A 19,290-nucleotide genomic window follows, 5' to 3' on the forward strand; every position below is an offset into this window, starting at 1 on the left:
GAAATGTGCCAATCATTTATAAACATTTTCTGGCTGTGGGGATGGGCTGACCCATAGGTGGCTATTGTGTGAAGTCAGGTGAGATGTAATGGGCTTGGGACTGGAGGAGGTAGTGATAGGAGTAGTGGAAAATATTTTTTGTATTCCGGGTATACTTTGAAAGTAGTGCCAACATTTAAATACATCGCTAATGTAGTGCACGTGAGAGTTGTGGGAAGAAATTCAGAGAGCCCTACATTTTGGGCCTGCAGAATGGGTATAATTGTGATGTCATTTGCCTGAAAGGGAAGCAGAAGCTTTTAGAGTTGTGAATCCGTGGCTCTCATTTGGATGCGGGACATGACAAAACTCCTGAGTTGTCATCTCTAAAAAAAGACAAAACTCCTGAGTTGTCAGCGCTTTCCCTAGGTATGGCCCAGTAGGAAGGCTTACTGCTTATAGACACCCTACTGGGCCCTTGGGGACAGCAGTGATGCAGCATGCTCCCTGGGCCTTTGGAGCACAGTGTCTACCCCAAACCAGAGTCCAGTTAACATGTATGGAGAGAATGGATAGTCACAGTATGTTTATGCAGTTTGCATAAATAGCAATTGAATATTTAGCAAGAGCTACTACTTTTTTTTTTTTCCAGTTGCCAGAGGGCATGCACACTCATGGGGCAGGAATAGGGCATGCTCACTGATGGGGCAGTAATGCAGGGAGAGAAAGCACTTCCCAAAGAGACTTGATCACGTTGCATTCCCTTCTCCATTTCTGTCTGGTTGGTATTTTGGACATGCACGCATGTACACACACCTGGTGTGTTTGTTAAGCTGCCAGGACCAGTATTTGAACTATAGTCCTTCAGCCTTGTGGGATCCAGCTCTCTTAACCACTAGGCTATGGAGCCAGTCCCAGCCCCTACTTTCATCTATATTGTGGAAGGTGGAAGGAAATCCAGGGGGAGGAATGGAGGAGCCATTTCACTCTGGGTTGATCAGAGAAGGGTTCCTAGAAGGTATTTTTAAGCCAGGTATTAGAGAGTCAGTGGTAGTTCACCAAGTTTCCAAATGGGCAAAGGAAATAGCACAAATACTCAATGTTTAAAATGGCTAGTCCTGCACCCTGGAATTCAGCAGAGGGCTTTTATGTGTAAGAACAAGCACTTTCAAGAGCCAATGATGGAATCATGAAGTTTAGGGGGTTTCAACAGCAATTCCAGAAGGTCCAGGAAGGCTTGCCTCAGCCTCTTCTGTTAACAGATGTGCCCCCATCATTCACACACTGACACTATCTCTGAAGTCAGTCCCTTAGTTGGACCTTTTGCTATGGGAACCTCTTGTCTTTAGGGCCAGGATCTGGGATCTTATACCAGAGGCTCCACTATCAAAGTCTCTTTGGTCCCCCAGGTCTCTTAGTGTTTCTTCCATTCAAGTCCATGCTTCTGTTCACCTTGCAGAGGAAGATCTTGGCTTTGCCTCATGATGGAGGTGAGTTGAGAGTCCTTCATTTTCTTCTTTCTTTTTCAATTGTGCCAGAGAACCTGTGCATATGAGAGAGACAGACAAAGAAAGAAAGAGAGAAAGAGTAAGACTTCCTCACCAGAGCCTGGTCATACCACAATTTTTTTTTCTCTCTAATAATTCTCCACCCCATCAGGATTTGGGAACCAGCAGGCGTACACCCAGTGTGTAAGATGCTTAGGCTGGGACTCAAACCCTGGTCAGCCATGTGGGATCTGATTTCCTCTGCACAGTGCTTAACCACTCACTGTACTATGGACCAGCTCAGTTATTCATTTGTTTTGTTCTTAAGTTGATTTACTTCTTTTATGAGAGAAACAGACAAACACTCTCATTGGGGTCTCATGCTGTGTTCCGTTTCCCCAGCCTTACACAGTCAGTCAGGATCGTGGGCACGTGTCCTTGTGCCTGGCATGTACAAGTCAACCTGGGAACTGAATGCCAGTCTTGCCCATGGCCTTCAGCGTTGCAGTGCTGTGCTACTGCTGTGCTACCACAGCTGGGCTGCTTCTGGCTTTTAAACGACTGTTGGAACCACCTTATAAAAAAATCCCAGGGGCAAGACCAGGAAAAACATAACAATCCATCAGTAGCAGAGATGGCAGGTTTTGAGTTTAATAAGGTATTAGCACAATATTTTACCCAAACATCTATCTTGCTCTTGGTAATGTGTTATCTTTGCTAAGTTCTCATCCTGATAAAGTGTTATTTCTGTCAAGCTAACCTCCTGATAAAATCTGCTATCCCCCTCTCCTCCCCATTTATCCTGACAAAACCCCATTCTTCATTTCTGATTTCCTCCAAAGAAATGGTTTGAATTTGTTAAGAAAGGGTGAAGGGGGGGTGATACTAGGTTTTGGGGGTTTTTTCCCCCCTTTTTCTTTTTCCTTTTTTCAGTGTAGATGCTCATGGGAATTAGAATATAACTTCAGTGTATAAATAAAACTGATAAAGGAGACTTGGAGACTGTGAGGAAAGAAAAAGAAGGCAGGAAAAAGAAGAAGAATCATTTATAGGCCAGAGAGGTCCAGGCAGGCTTTTGCTTGCTTTGTCTTGTTTTTAATTTACAATTGAACCGAGGAGGATAACATTGATTTAGGTGACATAGCAGTTTATAGCAAAGGGTTGCTTTTGAAGGTATCAAGCACATTCATAAAAACACTTGTCTCCATTTCCTTTTGAAATGTGCTAGAATATTCTAGCTCTTCATGCCACTGGTTAGCTCTGTAGCCATTGCCAACTTCAGCTCATGCAAATAAACAGCCCCACTTACCTTTGATAACTAGTTCCTTCTATAGGTCGCCCTCCCAACTCTTCCTTGCAGCAGCACATCTGGTCTGTGCACACTGAAGGCCAGAGCTGGAGCCTCTTTATGCAGTGTAGCGCACATGCAGCGTGGCATCCAGAAATGACCAGGCAAGGAGGGGATGTGTGCGAAGGGCAGTGGCTTTGTCTCAAAGCCAGTCGACTGTAGAGGAGAGGTGGTATGGCAGAGGACCCGAGAACATGATGCCTATCAAGTCAGTCTTCACTGAGGCCAGATCTCTGGGAGGACCAGGGATGGGACAAGGAGACCCCCCCATGTTAAGCATCACTTGTGTATAATATAGGGGAAAAGAACTTTTGCCCACATTTGGCATGGGCATAAATTCAGGTACACTGGTCAGATCAGCAAACTGGCCACCATCGCTGACACAGAGCAAAAATCACTCTCTGGACTGTTAGTCATATTCTGCATTCAGTTAGTCCCTGGACAATTGTGAGACTAGGAACCTCCCAATACGGATAAGAGGACCAAAGTTTGAGTTGGTTATCTAGTAGTTCTCTTTCTCTAGGACAGCAAAGCACCATAGTTCACTTCTGATGCAGTCTAATGACAATCATACTCATGCAAGGTAATCATTCTTCTGGGTCCTTTTTATGAGTCCCTAACTCTTTGCCATAGGCCTACATTTCACTTGGTTACCTCACCCTTGAGATAAGATGATCACAACACTACAGGCGCCGAGGAGAGCCAAGGAGGGGGAGAGCCATGGATGGGACCAGGCTCATATGTCTCCTGAAATAGCTGATGTTTGCCATTGAAATCTTTCATCCTTCTGTAATGCAAAGCAGACGTTATTGTCAATACTCCTCATTTAAAAAAAGAAAATTCCTTTTTGGTAAATGAATATGGCCACCAAGAATGATAATTTGAAGTGTGTAGTAAGTATAGGGGCACACACTGAGGAAAAGATAGTTCTCAGTATCTTTAATGTGATGCAGGTAGAGTAAAATTGAAAACTCCTGATAAAGAGTCATCCCATGTGGCTCTTGATTTCAACAGGATTTTTACTACAAAAACAAAATCAGATCTCACTTAAAATTTTTATTGTAAAATATTCTCACCACATACGATTTGCCACTTTTGGAAAATATTAGTGAAATTTTATAAGGGCTATGAATATTCCTTATGAAATAACACATTTATTGCAAAGATTAAACAAATTAGATCAGTAGAAAAACATTTATGAGATCTTTCATATTGAGTGCTGCTAAAGAGAAAATGAAGGCATTCTAGGATATTTCTGGACTTAATTCTGTAGTCAGGCACCACGGGGCGGGCGGAGGGGGGCTGTCCATGGTTCAAGTCCCAGACCTGGAGGCTTGAAAATCATGCTAGGTACATATATTTGCTTGCCCAAAATCCCAAGAGGAGAATGGAGGAGAAGGGATTACAGTGTGGCTATCCCCCTTGCGTAGATGTGAGTTCTCACTTTCCCTCTCACTCTTTCTCTCTGTCTCTTTGGTGAGTGCGCATGTCCTATGGCAAAGAAAAACTTAAAAAAAAAAAAAAGACCCATAGAAGGGGCCAGACAGTGGTGCAGCAGTAATACACACTCTGCACTTTTAGACTCATGTGGGAAGGTCCTAGGTCCTTTGCATTTCCAGGCATACTTGACTACACCATGTGAGTGCACATTGCCTGAGAACCATCCTGGCTGGAGCTGGGGGTGGGTCGGATGTACTGACTCTGTTCAGGGTGTCACCACTCACTCTCTGTCTTTCTCACATTCTCTTTCTCATGGGGAAAAAAGAAAAAAGTAAATAAATAAAAAGGAGCCACATTGATGGTTCAGGTGAGAAGATAAAATCGTGCTCCTTTAGCTTTTAGTTGTGATGAATCTCTCAGTGAGTGCGATTGTGTGTAGCTGTTGCATATGTAGGAAACAGGGTTCAAGAAACCACAAGGAGGGAGGCTGCTTTCTCAAGCTCTCCCCTTGTAGAATAACAGTGAGATAGTGATGGGAGTTCATGGGCTAGGTGGGCACAGATGACCAAAGATGTTTGCAGCATGGACTTACTGTGGTCACACACTGTTGATTGCTGGGAGTGGGGGGGGCAATGGCCACTCACATTTTCCAGGGTGCTGTATCATCCCTCCACTCTGCCCCCACCCCATCCCAATAGGTGTTTTCTAGGCTACTCAGTGATCTTAGAGAAGACCGACTCTGCCTTCAAGTTGTCCAATGGTAGAGGAAGCAGAGCACCAAGTACATCACTTTGCCTGTTTCAAGGTGATGTTTTGAATGGTACTAACAAAAGCCCTCTGTCCATACACAGACTCCTTAGACGTCAAAAAGAAATAAGCTTAGCCAGTTTCAGCAGCAGGAAGACTCAGTTGCTGGGCTACAAGAAGTTCAAAGACCAACTGCTTCCAATTTTCAGAACTTAGCCTATTTAGCAAAAAATATTTGAAGCTCCAAAATGACTGGACCTGAACTTTCAAGGGGCAGAAACTGACATTGTTGCCCATTATGGTACACCTCGAGAATTTATAGCACAAAGCCAGCTATGGATACAGCAAGCTGGTGCTAAAAATGTCTTCATTTTCTTGACTTAATGAAGCTCTTTATGACAAAGTTCTTGAAAATAATTTCATGGAGAAAAAAGTCAAATCTCATTTGGGCTATCATCATGAAATGATTCCTGGCATTGTGCTTGCGAGTTCTTTTTAGGAGCCTGTGGAACCCTTTTCTTACTGTTGGCTGTCCTTGTCAAAAGATCTCCAAGGCCTTTGCTGGAACTCCAGTTCACATTGGTTGCCAAAGATAACTTCCAGAAAAACCACTTCAGGGAATTTTCGGGTAAAACGTTCTCTCTTTACCTTGTAACAAGTGAGCAACCTTGCAAGTAGTCACTGGAATTTTCCTTCTCATAGCAAATCTGACACCATCCTCCTGGAACTGAAGAGAATGATTTGGGGCCATCAGATGGTGTAGTGATTACATTGCTGGGCATCCACATTGCTGACCGCGGTTCGAGTCCCAGACCCAGTGGCTAGAAACTCAAGCTGGGCGTGTGTGTGTAAATGCCCAATTTTCTGGGACGAGAATAGAGGAGAGGGGATTTCAGTGTGACCATTCTCCCGAGAGGTGATTTCCCACTTTCTCTCTCACTGTCTCTGTCTCTCTTAAAAAGGCAAGTGGCATGCCCTAAGGCAAAAACCTTTACCCCACCCCCCAAAAAAAAAAATTAGAAAGGTTTAACCTGGACCTGTGTCTTGGTCTGACTTGTAAACTGCCTAAATGGAAAAGGCAGTGCCACCTCTGGCAGACTCGGCTCTCATATGGCTGAACAGTAGTCAAAACTATTTATTATGTTTTTAGAGGTTTTTGCTGTAGAACATGTGTGCTCACCAGAAAGACAGACAGAGACAGAGAGACAGAAAGCGATAGATCACCTCCCAGGGAGGATGGCCATACTGCAATCCCTTCTTCTCCATCCTCCTCTCAGGATCATGGGCACACATGCACACACACACCTGGGGTGAGTTTAAGCCACTCTTAGGATTTGAGGCATTCACAGTGTGATTTTCAAGCCACCGAGTCCAGAACTTCAACCACATAGTCATGTGGGATCTAGTGCCTTAACCAGGCCACCTGCTGGCCTGGGATACCAGGGAAAAACAAAAAGAAATCAGTAAGGACCACAAATTTGTTTGGGCTTAATTGGAGAGCGGTGAATAGGAGACATTCTGGTGTGGTGCAAAAAGAGTTACTGATCCAGAGTCAGGGAACGTGAGTTCAGGGAACATGAGTTAAGACTCTCCCTGTGCCATCTGCTGCTGGGATGAAATTGAATAAGTTAGATCATGTGTCTATTTTCATTAGTCAAATAGGAGTAGTGAGAATACCCATTTTATTATACGATTGCATAAATTAAGATGAGAAGACACACAGCATCTAAGCACCTGATATATACTCAGCAGGAACTGAATAAGTGTTCGTTGAATTTGACAGATGGCCTTCAAGTAGATGGAGTCATTTCTATGCATTGTCAAGGTGCCACTGTGGTGGAAGTCAGTTTGAAGAACCTTAGGCATGGCACCTCTGAGTGAGGCTGGTAGGAATGGAAGAGATTAGAGGTGGGGAAAGCAACCGGGGAAACCAATGCAGTGTCCTAGGAGGAGGCCTCACAAAACGATGGCCACATCATGCCCACCTCTTGTTTTTGCAAATAAAGTTTTATTGAAACCCAGCCATGCCCATTTGTTGTGTATTTCTGTGCCTGCTCTTTGATGCATGGCAGAGTTGAGTACTCACCATGGACACAGTCTTGCCCACAAAATAAAACATATTCAGTAGCAGGGCGTTAACAGAAAAAGTCTGAGCACCCTTGTTTTAGGATAGGATTAAAACACTTAGTTTGGGGTGGGATGTTTGAAATAAAATGAGGAGAGCAAGCACTTTAAACATCAGGAAGGAAGAATTGGCAGGCTTTGGTGACAGACTGTACGTAGGGAGCATTTGCCATATAAAGGTTAGGAATGTGGTGTCTCTATCACAGGCAGAATGATGTAGGAGCACAGGTTTCCTGAGGTCTGCAATGAGTGTAAAATACAGTTTCCTAGACTGGAGAGATTTGGGTCTTTTGACACTGTGAGGCTCACTCAGGTCCTGGCATCTACCTGCATTAATAAGTCCCACAGTTCTATTTGCAAGTGATGGACACCTCACACATGCTAAACCCCAGCACTCTGGGGAGATCCAGAGATATTTAGGACTTAACAAATTGATTGAAATCATCACTCAGGATATTTTGGATGGCAAGACCCAAATCTCTTGTCACTGCACTGCACAGAGGTTGATTTTCAATTTACCTTCTTTGTTCTGAATCTTAGATGTTTCAATTCTTAATTCAGAACATTCATCTCAAGTGGATTCAGGGATTCAAATTCTATGATAAATTCATGTTTGTGGAGAAGTTCCGGAGGGGGGAGGAAGATGTTGTCAACTGAGATTTTGAATAATGTCTTGTTTGACTTTTTAAGCTCAAAGTGGGGTGAACTACAGATCAACACATAGATGCATGATGTGACAGGGAGATGCAGCATGTGTATAAATAGACTGTGTACATAGGAAAACAAAAAAAGAAAAAAAACCTGGAAGAGGAAGGAGCAGAGAAGCACAGGCAAAGGGGCTTGTAAAGAAGGGATCTTATTCCATCGCCTTCACTTCTCCTGGGGGCAGAGGTGGGAACCGCAGGAAGGGAAGTGTCGGATTTGATATTTACTGTGTTTAGGCTTTAATGCTGGGTAATATGAACATGCACACACTCATGTGACTCCCGTTTTGCACATAGAGAAACTGAGTCACAGAGAAGCTAAGTTCTCTGCCTAAGGTTATTTAAATGGAAGAATCCTAATTCCAACTCAGCTCTGTTTTATTCTGAATCCCATCCTCTTAACTGTTCTACTTGATTTGTTTTTCTTGGTTTGCTTTCCCTCTTCTCTAGAACTTAATACTATAATGACGTCTCTTTTTTTTTTTTTTGGAGAGGTTTTCGCTATAGGGCGCATGTGCTCGCCAGACAGAGAGAGACATAGAGACAGAAAGCGAGAAATCACCCCCCAGGGGGATGGTCACGCTGTAATCCCTTCTCCTCCATTCTCCTCTCGGGATCTTGGGCACACACGCACACGCGCCCGGCGTGAGTTTTAAGCCACCGGGTCTGTGACGCGAACCGCGGTTGACTACGTGGGAGTCCAGCAACATAGCCATTACGCTAACTGCTGGTTCCCATGATGTCTCTTTTTAAAATAACTGGTTGACAGTGGTTTGAGTTCCAGACCTGGCAGTTTAAAACTCAAGCTGGGCATGTGTGTATGCATACCCAAAACACTGAGAGAAGAATGGAGGAGAAGGGATTGTGGCATGACCATCACCCCTGGGGGTGATTTCTCTCTCTCTCTCTCTCTCTCTCTCTCTTTCTCTCTGGCTAGTGCATGCACTCTATAGCAAAAGTCTCTCATAAATAAATAAGTAACCAATAGTTTAAGATGTGCTGCATTTTTTTCTTTCTTTTCATGCAATTTTAAAATGATTCTAGTTGTCAGTCCTTCACTCCATTCCTTCTTCAAATGCTTACTAAGTACAAGGAAGGAGCCAAGCCCTGGAGGTACTGAAACTGGGTATTGGGTAGTGCCACTCAGAGTGTGACCCACAGAGAAACAGAACCAAAGGGTGCTTGTATGTAGAAGTGTGTGTGTATTCCAGTATGTTTGCAGTAGGAGTTGGCTTCCACGATTTAGGGGCTGAGAAGTCCCACGTTCTGTAGAGTGCGTAAGGGAGCTGGAGAGCCATGAGAGATGGCTTTCTGTTTAACAGCAACTCTTCCTACCCATAACATCACTCATACTTGTGGACAGGGATTGCAGGAACTCATACCAAGGGCCTCCCGAAGAGAGGCAGAGTGCTTTGTAGGATCTTACCTAACCCTCCTATCGCTCTTAGAAGGTTAGCACTATGTTCCCATTTCACAGTCGAGAAAAGGGAAGCTCAGAACATTTCTGTGACCCCTCCAAAGGACCCACTCACAGGTGTCACTTGTTTTTTCTTTTCTTCTTTTTTTTTTTTTGGAGAGGTTTTTGCTATAGGGTTTTTGCATTCACCAGAAAGACAGAGACAGAGAGACAGAAAGTGAGAAATCACTCCCTGGGGGGATGGCCACACCACAATCCCTTCTCCTCCATTCTCCTCTTGGGATCATGGGCACGCACGAACGCACGCACACATGCCTGGTGAGTTTAAGCCACCAGGTCCGGGACTCGAACCATGGTCAACTACGTGGGAGTCCAGCGACACAGCCATTACGTCAACTGCTGGTCCCTGTTGTTCATTTTCATGCTGAGTTTTCAGAGCTTCTTGGGTTTCTGCCTAGATGCTTCTGAATCATTTCATGGGAATGAAGACTACTTCCAGCCTCAGAGTATCCATACCTCGAACTTAGCCCATAAATGCAAGAGCATGGTAGAGACCGCAGTCACAGAGACCTCGTTTTCCTCCCATCTGCTTCAAAATAATTGGAGAGGTTTTTGCTATAGGGTTTTTGCATTCACCAGAAAGACAGAGACAGAGAGACAGAAAGTGAGAAATCACTCCCTGGGGGGATGGCCACACCACAATCCCTTCTCCTCCATTCTCCTCTTGGGATCATGGGCACGCACGAACGCACGCACACATGCCTGGTGAGTTTAAGCCACCAGGTCCGGGACTCGAACCATGGTCAACTACGTGGGAGTCCAGCGACACAGCCATTACGTCAACTGCTGGTCCCTGTTGTTCATTTTCATGCTGAGTTTTCAGAGCTTCTTGGGTTTCTGCCTAGATGCTTCTGAATCATTTCATGGGAATGAAGACTACTTCCAGCCTCAGAGTATCCATACCTCGAACTTAGCCCATAAATGCAAGAGCATGGTAGAGACCGCAGTCACAGAGACCTCGTTTTCCTCCCATCTGCTTCAAAATAATTAGAACACACTTTAAACCCACAGAGTTTCGGTTTCCTCATCTGGAACGGAGATCACTGCTGCCTTGTGCTGTGATGACAACGTCCCAGCAATGCACAGATTCTTAACAGGCACCCCGTACAGCGTCTGCCCACAGGTGGGAGTAAGAGCCTCTCTTTCTCAGCTCTGCTTGAAGAGCCGATGTTCACTGGGAAACACAGTTGCTCTTAACTGCTTATTATTCGTGTTCCTTCATTCTCAGTGGACCTAATTTGGTTTCACCAAACAGGGAGGTAGGTTTGAAAAGCGTGGGTAGCACCTTGTAATTGGCCAGCTCAATGCAGTTGTAATCAACCTGTGATTTTTATGTCCCCTATGGGTTCTGCCTTGTCCTTTGATTTGTGGCCCTGGGCAGTGGAATTCAGTGAGTCCTATTTATTGCATTGATAGGAGAGGGCCGGGAGCTTAGGTGTTTAACCCTGAGGTGATTAAGAGGGAAAAAAAGGAGTTGTATTTGTTCAGGTCCAAAGATACATCAAAAAGCACTGGGCAGAGGCCGACGCAGCACTGGCAGCCCAAGTGAAACATGCAGGGTAGAATTCATCGCATCCTTTGATCCTCAAGTTTTGTGAGTCACAGAGACTCTCTGGGACAGTTTGGAAGCTCAGTGGGGTCTGAGTAGGAAGGAGAAAAACTCAAAGTATGGAGAAAGAGGAGTGTGTTTTTTGACAGGCAGCTGAGATAAGGTCATTTTCTAGAGATGTGATGTTTTTGCTTGGTAGCTTCTGAGACAGCTGCAGAGCGTAGCTAGAGCCTGGGATTTTTGCAGAGATGGAACAAAGAGAAGTGACAGCTACGAGTAGTCTTGTGTTGTAGGGGCTCTTCCACCAGCAGCATGGATTGAGCGCCCAGTGTGTACAAGGTGGTATGCTAAATATCCTTGGGAGATGGGGGAATGTATATTAATAGGCTATTCAGAGGCTAAAGATTGTATTACCGAAGTTCATGTAAGTGGAGAATGCCGGGCTTACACCCAAGAAAGACCGGGGTCTGCGTGACTCAGAGGGACCAGCCCATAGTGCCTTAGTTTCTTTTGCAGCATGGTAGGGTTCTGTGGGCAAGTTACTAACACTCAGTTTAATGATAACTGTTTCTCTGGTACAACCTTCAGATTGGTCATACTCTTCCATTCTTCTTCCGTGTTGTCTGTCATCGTTTTATGCTCAACATTGATACCTGTGTCCACCCTTCCAGCACTTACTTACCTCAAAGACAAGTAAGATGGTGCCTTACCCCCAGTGAACTTTTTTTTAAGTTAAATTTATTTATTTATTTATTTGTTTGTTTGTTTATTCATTCATCTATCTATCTATCTATGTATTTCTTACATGGGGAGGGAGAGAAACAGAAACAGAGATAGCAGGGTCTTGATTCCACAATCTACCCCAGCTTCAGCCAGCCCTGCATCGTGGGCATAATTGTACTCTACATACTCGGAGAGGTTTCCAGACGTGAACTTGGAACCCTCCCATGTGGGTCAGCCCTCCCAGAGCATCATGTTTCACTGTGGCACTGCCATCTGTCCCCTCTTCACTGGACTTCTTCATGGGAAACATTTAGTAAAACAGGTTACCATATTCAGTGTACCATACATGTTTCTGTAGTGTTGTATACAAATTACTGTTGGGAAAAGGTATTTTGCCTGCAAATGGAGGAAGGCTTCACCTGGGAGGTGATGCTTTCAAATAGGGTTTTGAAGGATGAATAAGAGTTTACATAGAAAGAGTTTAATAAAGCTGTCATTCTTATTGTACTTTTCTTCTCTGTAGTATATCTCTTCTTCTGTTGTTCTCGTATACTTCCATACTCGATTTCCTTTCCCTTCTTCCCCATCTCCTCCCATTTCATGTTCATAATACTTAACTGTTAGGAATGTCTACCTAGAAACATGCCCAGTAGGGAGAGGAAGACAGGCATTTAATTAGGAACAATTATATTATGATTGTCTTGTCTAAACAGCATATTGGTTTTATTGCTATAATAACTCATTCTGTTCTCCACATCGTTCCCAGTTCAATCGGAATATGCATTCATTTGTAACTTATTTTCAATCTGTTTTCCCTTAAAAATGGGATTATAGAAGGAGCCTGGCTATGTAGTCATGGGTGTCTGGGGTACCTAGGAGAACTCTGGGTGTAGTTCGTTCCTTAACTCTTCTCTGGTCTTTCGCCCCGCAGATGGGAAGCCAGTGTCTCTGTCTCCGCTTGAGGCCCAGGAGCACAGCCCCCGGTACACCGCCTCCAGCCAGCGGGAGCGGGAGAGCCTGGAGGTGCGCATGCGTGAGGTGGAGGAGGAGAACCGCGCGCTCCGCAGGCAGCTCAGCCTGGCCCAGGGTCGGGCCCCAGCCCATCGTCGCGGCAACAACTCCAAGACCTACTCCATGGAGGAGGGTACTGGAGACAGCGAGAACCTTCGGGCAGGCATCGTGGCAGGCAACAGCTCTGAATGTGGGCAGCAGCCGGTCGTGGAGAAGTGCGAGGTAAAGAGTGCTGGGAGCGGGGATGCGGCCATTGGGAGGCCCAGCGCCCCCTTCTCCTGCTGATGCCTCTGGAGGCACAGCCAGGGGCCTGGAAGAAGCCAGCATTCTTGACTCAGGGCGGGTGTGAATATGGTTCTCACTTTGCCAAAAGGCCTGGCAAGTCCCTGGCAAGTCCTTAGCCAATCTGAGCCTCAGTTTCCCCTTCTGAAAAATGACCATAAGAAAGTTTATGCTATGGAGATATTAAGAGGACCCAACTGATAGAACCTCCCTCTTTTTTTTTTTTTTCCTCTATCTATTTTGATATGCCCAGGGTGTCTACTCCTAGGTCTCATCCTGGTGTGTGTGTGTGTGGGGGTGCTGTTACTTATAGTGGAAAGGGGGTAACTAGAGATGTGAACCTTGTCCTCACTATAATTCAGGACCAGACACTTGCTGCTCATCTAAAGTACCCGGTTGAACTTTGGTGAACTCACATCATTTCCCCAATGTTAGAGTTTGTTTCCTTTCATAGTTACTCTTTCAAAAGTTTGGAATACTTACACTTCTCCATGACCTCTGGCACCCTCAAATTCCCGCATTCATGCTTCTGTGTGGACGGAAATACACGCGTGTGTGTGCTCCTTTCCCGTTCTCCCAGTTCTCCTGGTGGGGAGGAATCGGAGCATGCCTGTTGTGAGCAGGGCTGTTTGAGACACAGACGAGCCTGAATTCATACTTCAGCTTTGGTACTTTCTGCTGTGAGCACTTGAGCAAACCATCTAACCTCTCTGAAGTTCAGGTGTCTCTTTATAGTAAGCTCCTGAAAATTACACCTGCCTCATGAAGTATTCGTGAAAATGAAGTGGTATGGCTATATAAAGCCACGAATAATGCCTAGGAAACAGTATGTTGTTAATTATGGGTATTTTTTTAAAATTATTTTTAGTTAAGTAAAGGTATAATCTGCTGTTTCTTCTATCTCATGGAATAAAGACTGTTAGATCTCAAACTACCTGAAAAGATAACACTTTGCAAGCTATAGTAAACTCTTCATGTGTGTGGGATTATTAATAATATTGATGATCCTGCCTGATACATCACCAGGGATTGTAGTAGAGTTTACTCAGTGGCAGAGGAAGTTCATCAGTGAAGGAAGAGAATTCGCACTGGAACAGACAAGGGGGCCCTGAGGATTTCTCAATCCAGGTTGAAGTAAGGATTGGCAGAGGAATAGCGGACGACTAGGAAAAATGTGAGACACGTGTAATGTCATAACTGGGAAGAATTCAGGACATCACAAATTGGTCGTTCAGGCAAGCCCAGAACCTGAGTGGGGAAATGCCACTCCAACATCATCATTCATTCATTTAACAAGGATTTATTGCATTCACGTACATAGCCCATACTGCTCTATATACTAACAAGTAGCAGTGGACACAAAAAAGACAAAGCTTCCTTATTTCTGGTTCTTCTATTCTGTGGTGGGGGGGGGAAGATGATAAAGAAATGCAAATGTTGGGCTCAGTAAGTGTGGCATGTTTATTCAGCCCTGATGATCTGTCAGGCTCTCTCTCCTTTAATCTTTGCCAATGGTTGTCAGTGCCTTATATTAATATATATATTTTCTATCTAAGAAAGTGGGGACACGGCAGTGTTTAAAAATTCGTCAGGTCTAGGCTGGCCTGAGGAGGGTGCTAATGTTGGGACTTCTAATCTTGCCTGAGTGAAGGCTTGTTTGATTTCTTGCAGGATTTCTGTTCTAGTCACAGTTACAGTGTTAGTTTGAATGGAAGCCCTACTAACTAGGTGGGATGGCCCAGAGTGAGGATATTTTTCCCCCTCCAATGCATTTACATTATTATGACTCAAGCTTATCTGAAGAACTAAGAATCAAAGAGGTGAAAAATAGAAGAGGAAAAACAAAAAAAAGCACAAGTGTGACAGAGGGAGAAAACAGCAGAGGGAGTGTACTTACTGGAAGATTGCTCTTCCTGCTCCTTTCTGTCTAGCCAGCGACTTCCCTCTGCACAATTTCCCGGGTAGTACGCAGTTTTCTGATTTGAAAGTAGGCTTCTGCTTGGAATCCTCTGCAAAATATGGCAGATAAAAGACCATTGTGTTTTGAAACTGGGAGTCTGGAGTGCAAACCCTGGCTCCATTCCTAGCTTAATAGCTATGTGGCATTGAGCAAGTGAGATCACTATTTTTTTCTTCTTTTATCTTTTTGCCTCAGCTTCCCCATTTCAGTGGTCACAATGAATTTTAGAACTCAAGGAAAACTTTAAGGTAGCTGTATTAGCCTGGGATTGTACTGAGTTACCAAAAAACAAACAAACAAAAAAATAAAACATCAACCAATAATGATTTAAAGGAGATTTGTTATCTTATTTCTCTTTAAGATGTCTGGAGAGCATTGGTGTAGGGATGTCAAAATTGAAGTTGTCTTTTGTCCCAGTTTGCCTGATTGACATTGCCAAGGTCATCTCATGGTCCACCATGACTGCTGGACAGCTCACCTTGTCTGCATCTTATCTGGCAGGAAAGAAGCGGCATTAAGGCAGGACATATCCTCTGCCTTTAAGAATAATCTTAGAAATTTCACATATGGGAACCAGCAGTTAGCGTAATGGCTATGTCGCTGGACTCCCACATAGTCAGCCGCGGTTCGAGTCCCGGATCTGGTGGCTTAAACTCACGCTGGGCGCATGTGCGTGTGTGCCCAAGATCCCAAGAGGAGAATGCAGGAGAAGGGATTGCCATGCGACCATCCCTCCTGGGGGGTGATTTCTCGCTTTCTGTCTCTCTCTGTCTGTCTGGCGAGCACATGCGCCCTATAGCAAAAACCTCTCAAAAAGAAAAAACAAAAACAGAAGAAAAAAAAAGAAATTTCACATCTGAGTTCCTTTGAGATCTCATTGGTAGAACCTAATTACAAGGCTTAGCTGCCATCTAACTGCAAGGGAACCTAGTAATGTATTTTCTACTAAAATGTGGAGTTCCAGCACTCACCGTGAACTATCTCTGTTAATTGGGTGATTACCAGACTTAGTTGTAAAAAGTTAAATATCAAAGATGCACATCCATAGGACCCAACCCCCAACCCAGACCTAATGATTGAGAATCTCTTGGAGTAGGTCTCAGACTATGGGTATTAAAAAAGAAATAGTAAAAATCTAACCAGGTGATCTTGAGTTAAGAGGGACTGTTTAAAAACCACTGATTTAAGGCACAACACATATGTGTGATTCAATTCTCTTTATCCCTGTGCTCTTGAAAAGATAAAGTACCAATGTAGGAAGTCAGATCTTGAACTTGGTGATTTTACTATAACTTACTATCTATTTTTTTTATTTGTGCCTGAGAACTAGGTTTTATTCATTTGGTTTTTTTAACTCTTCTCTGTATTTCTTGATTATGTTACTTCTTAGACCTTTAAAAGATTATTTTTGGTAGAATTCTTCTGTGATAATCCTGTGATCCTATTTAGAGGTCTCACGGATGGATTTGAAAATCTTGGTCTGCTACCATTTATTTGAAGGTGTCTACTGTTGTGTTGATGCACCCTTACCTTGACGTGGTGGCTTCATCCCCATTAGCGGTATATTTCTCCTGTCTCCATCACTTGGTGTCTAAAGATTTTCATGAAAAAGCCATAGAGGCACACTTGAAACATTAGTCAATGGAGTCAAAATAGAAGCCTCCCTTTATCTCAGCACTTTTTCATTTCTCACTGCTGAAGCTAGTCCTGACGTCCTGTCAGAGTGCAGGGCCACATAACCAGGACTGGTGCCATCCGCTGTAGACACATTGCAATTTCTCTGGGGTATGACAAGTATTTCTAAAATTCTTCTGTAATGATGCCCAGGCTGTCAGCTGAGATGTGTGGTGATGGAAACAACAGCCCTCGTCAGTCCCTGTGCCCTCTCATCATTTCCTAATTATGTGTCATCCAAGTAGGCACTCATTTTATTCTTGCATATTTCTGCTGCCTAGGCAGCGTGGCTTCTGTGAGCCTCAGAACCGGGAGTGGCACGATCTTCCTTATCTTCACTCATACCTGAGTGTGGATGGATTTGTGTTTTTCTTGCCTTTTTAGTTCTGGTCTTTTCTGGGGTTAGCTGTGGTACAGCAGAAAAAAGGGACCCGGAGCGAAAACTAACCAGGAATTGTTCCTTTCCCACCTCCTAGTCATGCGACCGTACACAATTCAATCACTCTCTTGGAGTCAATTTTATCATTATAGACCAAGAATCCTGACAGGGTCTTCCCAATACAGTTGTGAGGATGAAATGAGATGATGGGAAGCTAGCTCTGTGTGAGTGCCACATATTATTACAGTAGATATGCCAGTTCCATATTGCTGCCTGACAACTCACCTGACACTTCATGGTTTCAAACAGTACCAGTCATTTTATTTGCATTCACGGTTTCTCTGGGTCAGGGATTTGGTAAGGGCTTAGTTAAGTGGTTCTGGTTTGGAGTCTTCATACTGTTGATACTAAACCTTGTCTGGAGCTGGAGCAGGGGGTGCTAACCCAACATCTCTCTTCTGTCTTGTGGACTTCCAGTGTAGTTTCCTGCATGAGCTAGTTTGGGCTTCCTCACTGCATGGCGGTTCTGGGCAGTCAGCTGCCGTGTAAGCAGCTGGAGGTTTAAACACAAGTATTCCAGTAAGCATGGCAGAATGGAAGTCTTTTTTATGGCTTGGCCTCAGAAGTCACATAGTATTCCTTCCAATACTGTAAACTAATATTCTATTAGTTGAAAAGGTCGTAAAAGCCTATACACTTTTAAGGGAGAAGTGACACACACACACTATCTTTCAATGAGAGTAATGCCAACAAATTACCAGATATGCTTTAAAACTGCCACATTGGCCATTGTTATTATGGAAAATAGGTGAATGGTACCCACAGACCACCCCTTAAACAAATATCTTTCTTTCCTTCTACTCCTTGCTTCACTTCTCAGTAGTAATGTAGTAGTTAAAAGATAGCATTTACCTAGTCTTTGAAATATGGCAGATACTTTACAGAAAATGTTGCATTAAGTATCTCATTTAATCCACTCCATACACTTTCCTTAATTTTTCATATTAGAAAATTACAGTTAAGAAAGGTTCCATAATTTCAAAGTCACACAGCCAAGAAGAGGGGAAATTTTGGGTGAGCCCGTGGCATGGTGGGAGCCAGACCTCACATTGCCAACCACACAATTCAAATCTCAGAATACCTGGCTTGAAAAATAGACAAAACATGTGTGCCTATGTGTCCCAGATCCTGACAGGATGGAGCAGTAGAAGTGGCCACACCCCTTTGGGGGTGGGTGCTTTCTCACTCTGGGGGTGAAAAATGGGATTTGGGTTTAAAACTGGGTTATTTGCTTCCAGACCCTCTATATTGAGGGCTACACTACACCTTTGTGAGTCAGGGTTTCTGTGGTCCTTCCCTCCTGACTGTTAAGCCACAATCCTTCCTGAGTGCAGCCTGGTGGGTACCTCACCTCAAGGATTCAAGGTGATCAGTCAGGAGATGGGGGTCCTCTTTTACCTTGGAAGCCATAAAAGCCCCAGCGTGTACTCACTCCTCAGTGTGTCTAAGCAAAGATGTGTGTGTTGTTTTCTGAACTTTTTAAAAGACAAATTAGCTATTTTTGTAGTTTACAATACTTCAAGATGACAACCAGATTTGTGGCTGATGGCATACACCAGTACCATCAGCTGTAGAACATTTATCAACGAACCTTCATTTTATCCACTTGTTGTAACTCTTAGACGCCTTTAACATATTTGTTCTTTATAAAGAGGCCGTGGAACCCACAGATGGTGTTAATGGTTATGTTACTGGGCTCCCACGTAGTCGACTGTGGTTTGAGTCTCAGACCCAGTGACTTGAGACTCATGCCAGACACATGTGTCCTATAGCAAAAATCTGCCCAGTATTCCAAGAGAATAATGGAGGAGGAGGGATTGTGGCATGGCTATCCTCCCTGGGGGTTGATTTCTCACTTTCTGTCTGTTTCTCTCTGCCTTTCCAGCAAGGATAAGTACCCTATAGCAAAAATTTCTCTGAAAAAAAAGAAAGAAAGAAAGAAAAAAGAAGTCAGATTGTCTTAAATGGCCTTCCAGATTGTGGCTACATTTATTAAATCAGTAGGGGCTTGGCATTTTGCTGGAGACATTATGTTTATAAAATTTGACACATCTCGCTTACATTTTCTATGCCCCTAATTAACCCCACAGTATTTTGATCTTTGTTTTTTGTTTGTTTTAACTTAATCTCCAAGGACTTCACATAATAATTTAGGACCCAGAAGTCTTCTCATATCCCATGTAGCTGTTGGAAGATCCCATTACAGAATTTGAACTCATATTTCATTAGCTTCATGTCTTCTTTGAGGCATCTTCAAGGTTGTAAACTCACTAAAATACCTTCCCTAAATGTCAGACCCTGGCATAATGGAATACCTAGTCAGAAGGAAAATAGGGAGTTTGTCTT

At 43.8% G+C, this 19,290-nt stretch overlaps 1 protein-coding gene across 6 annotated transcripts in view; it reads left to right on the forward strand.

Moving 5' to 3' along the window:
• LARGE1 (LARGE xylosyl- and glucuronyltransferase 1) overlaps positions 1 to 19,290 on the forward strand; it is a 662,422-nt gene that overhangs the window by 298,696 nt on the left and 344,436 nt on the right. For all 6 annotated transcript variants that reach the window (XM_027769037.1, XM_006170333.2, XM_027769041.1 and 3 more), the window contains one exon: positions 12,510 to 12,811. In XM_027769037.1, the coding sequence (XP_027624838.1) occupies positions 12,510 to 12,811 (302 nt within the window). The remainder of the gene's footprint in view (positions 1 to 12,509; positions 12,812 to 19,290) is intronic.

Source organism: Tupaia chinensis, unplaced genomic scaffold (genome assembly GCF_000334495.1).
Source record: "Tupaia chinensis unplaced genomic scaffold, TupChi_1.0 Scaffold148234_1, whole genome shotgun sequence".
Classification (NCBI taxonomy): Eukaryota; Metazoa; Chordata; class Mammalia; order Scandentia; family Tupaiidae; genus Tupaia; species Tupaia belangeri.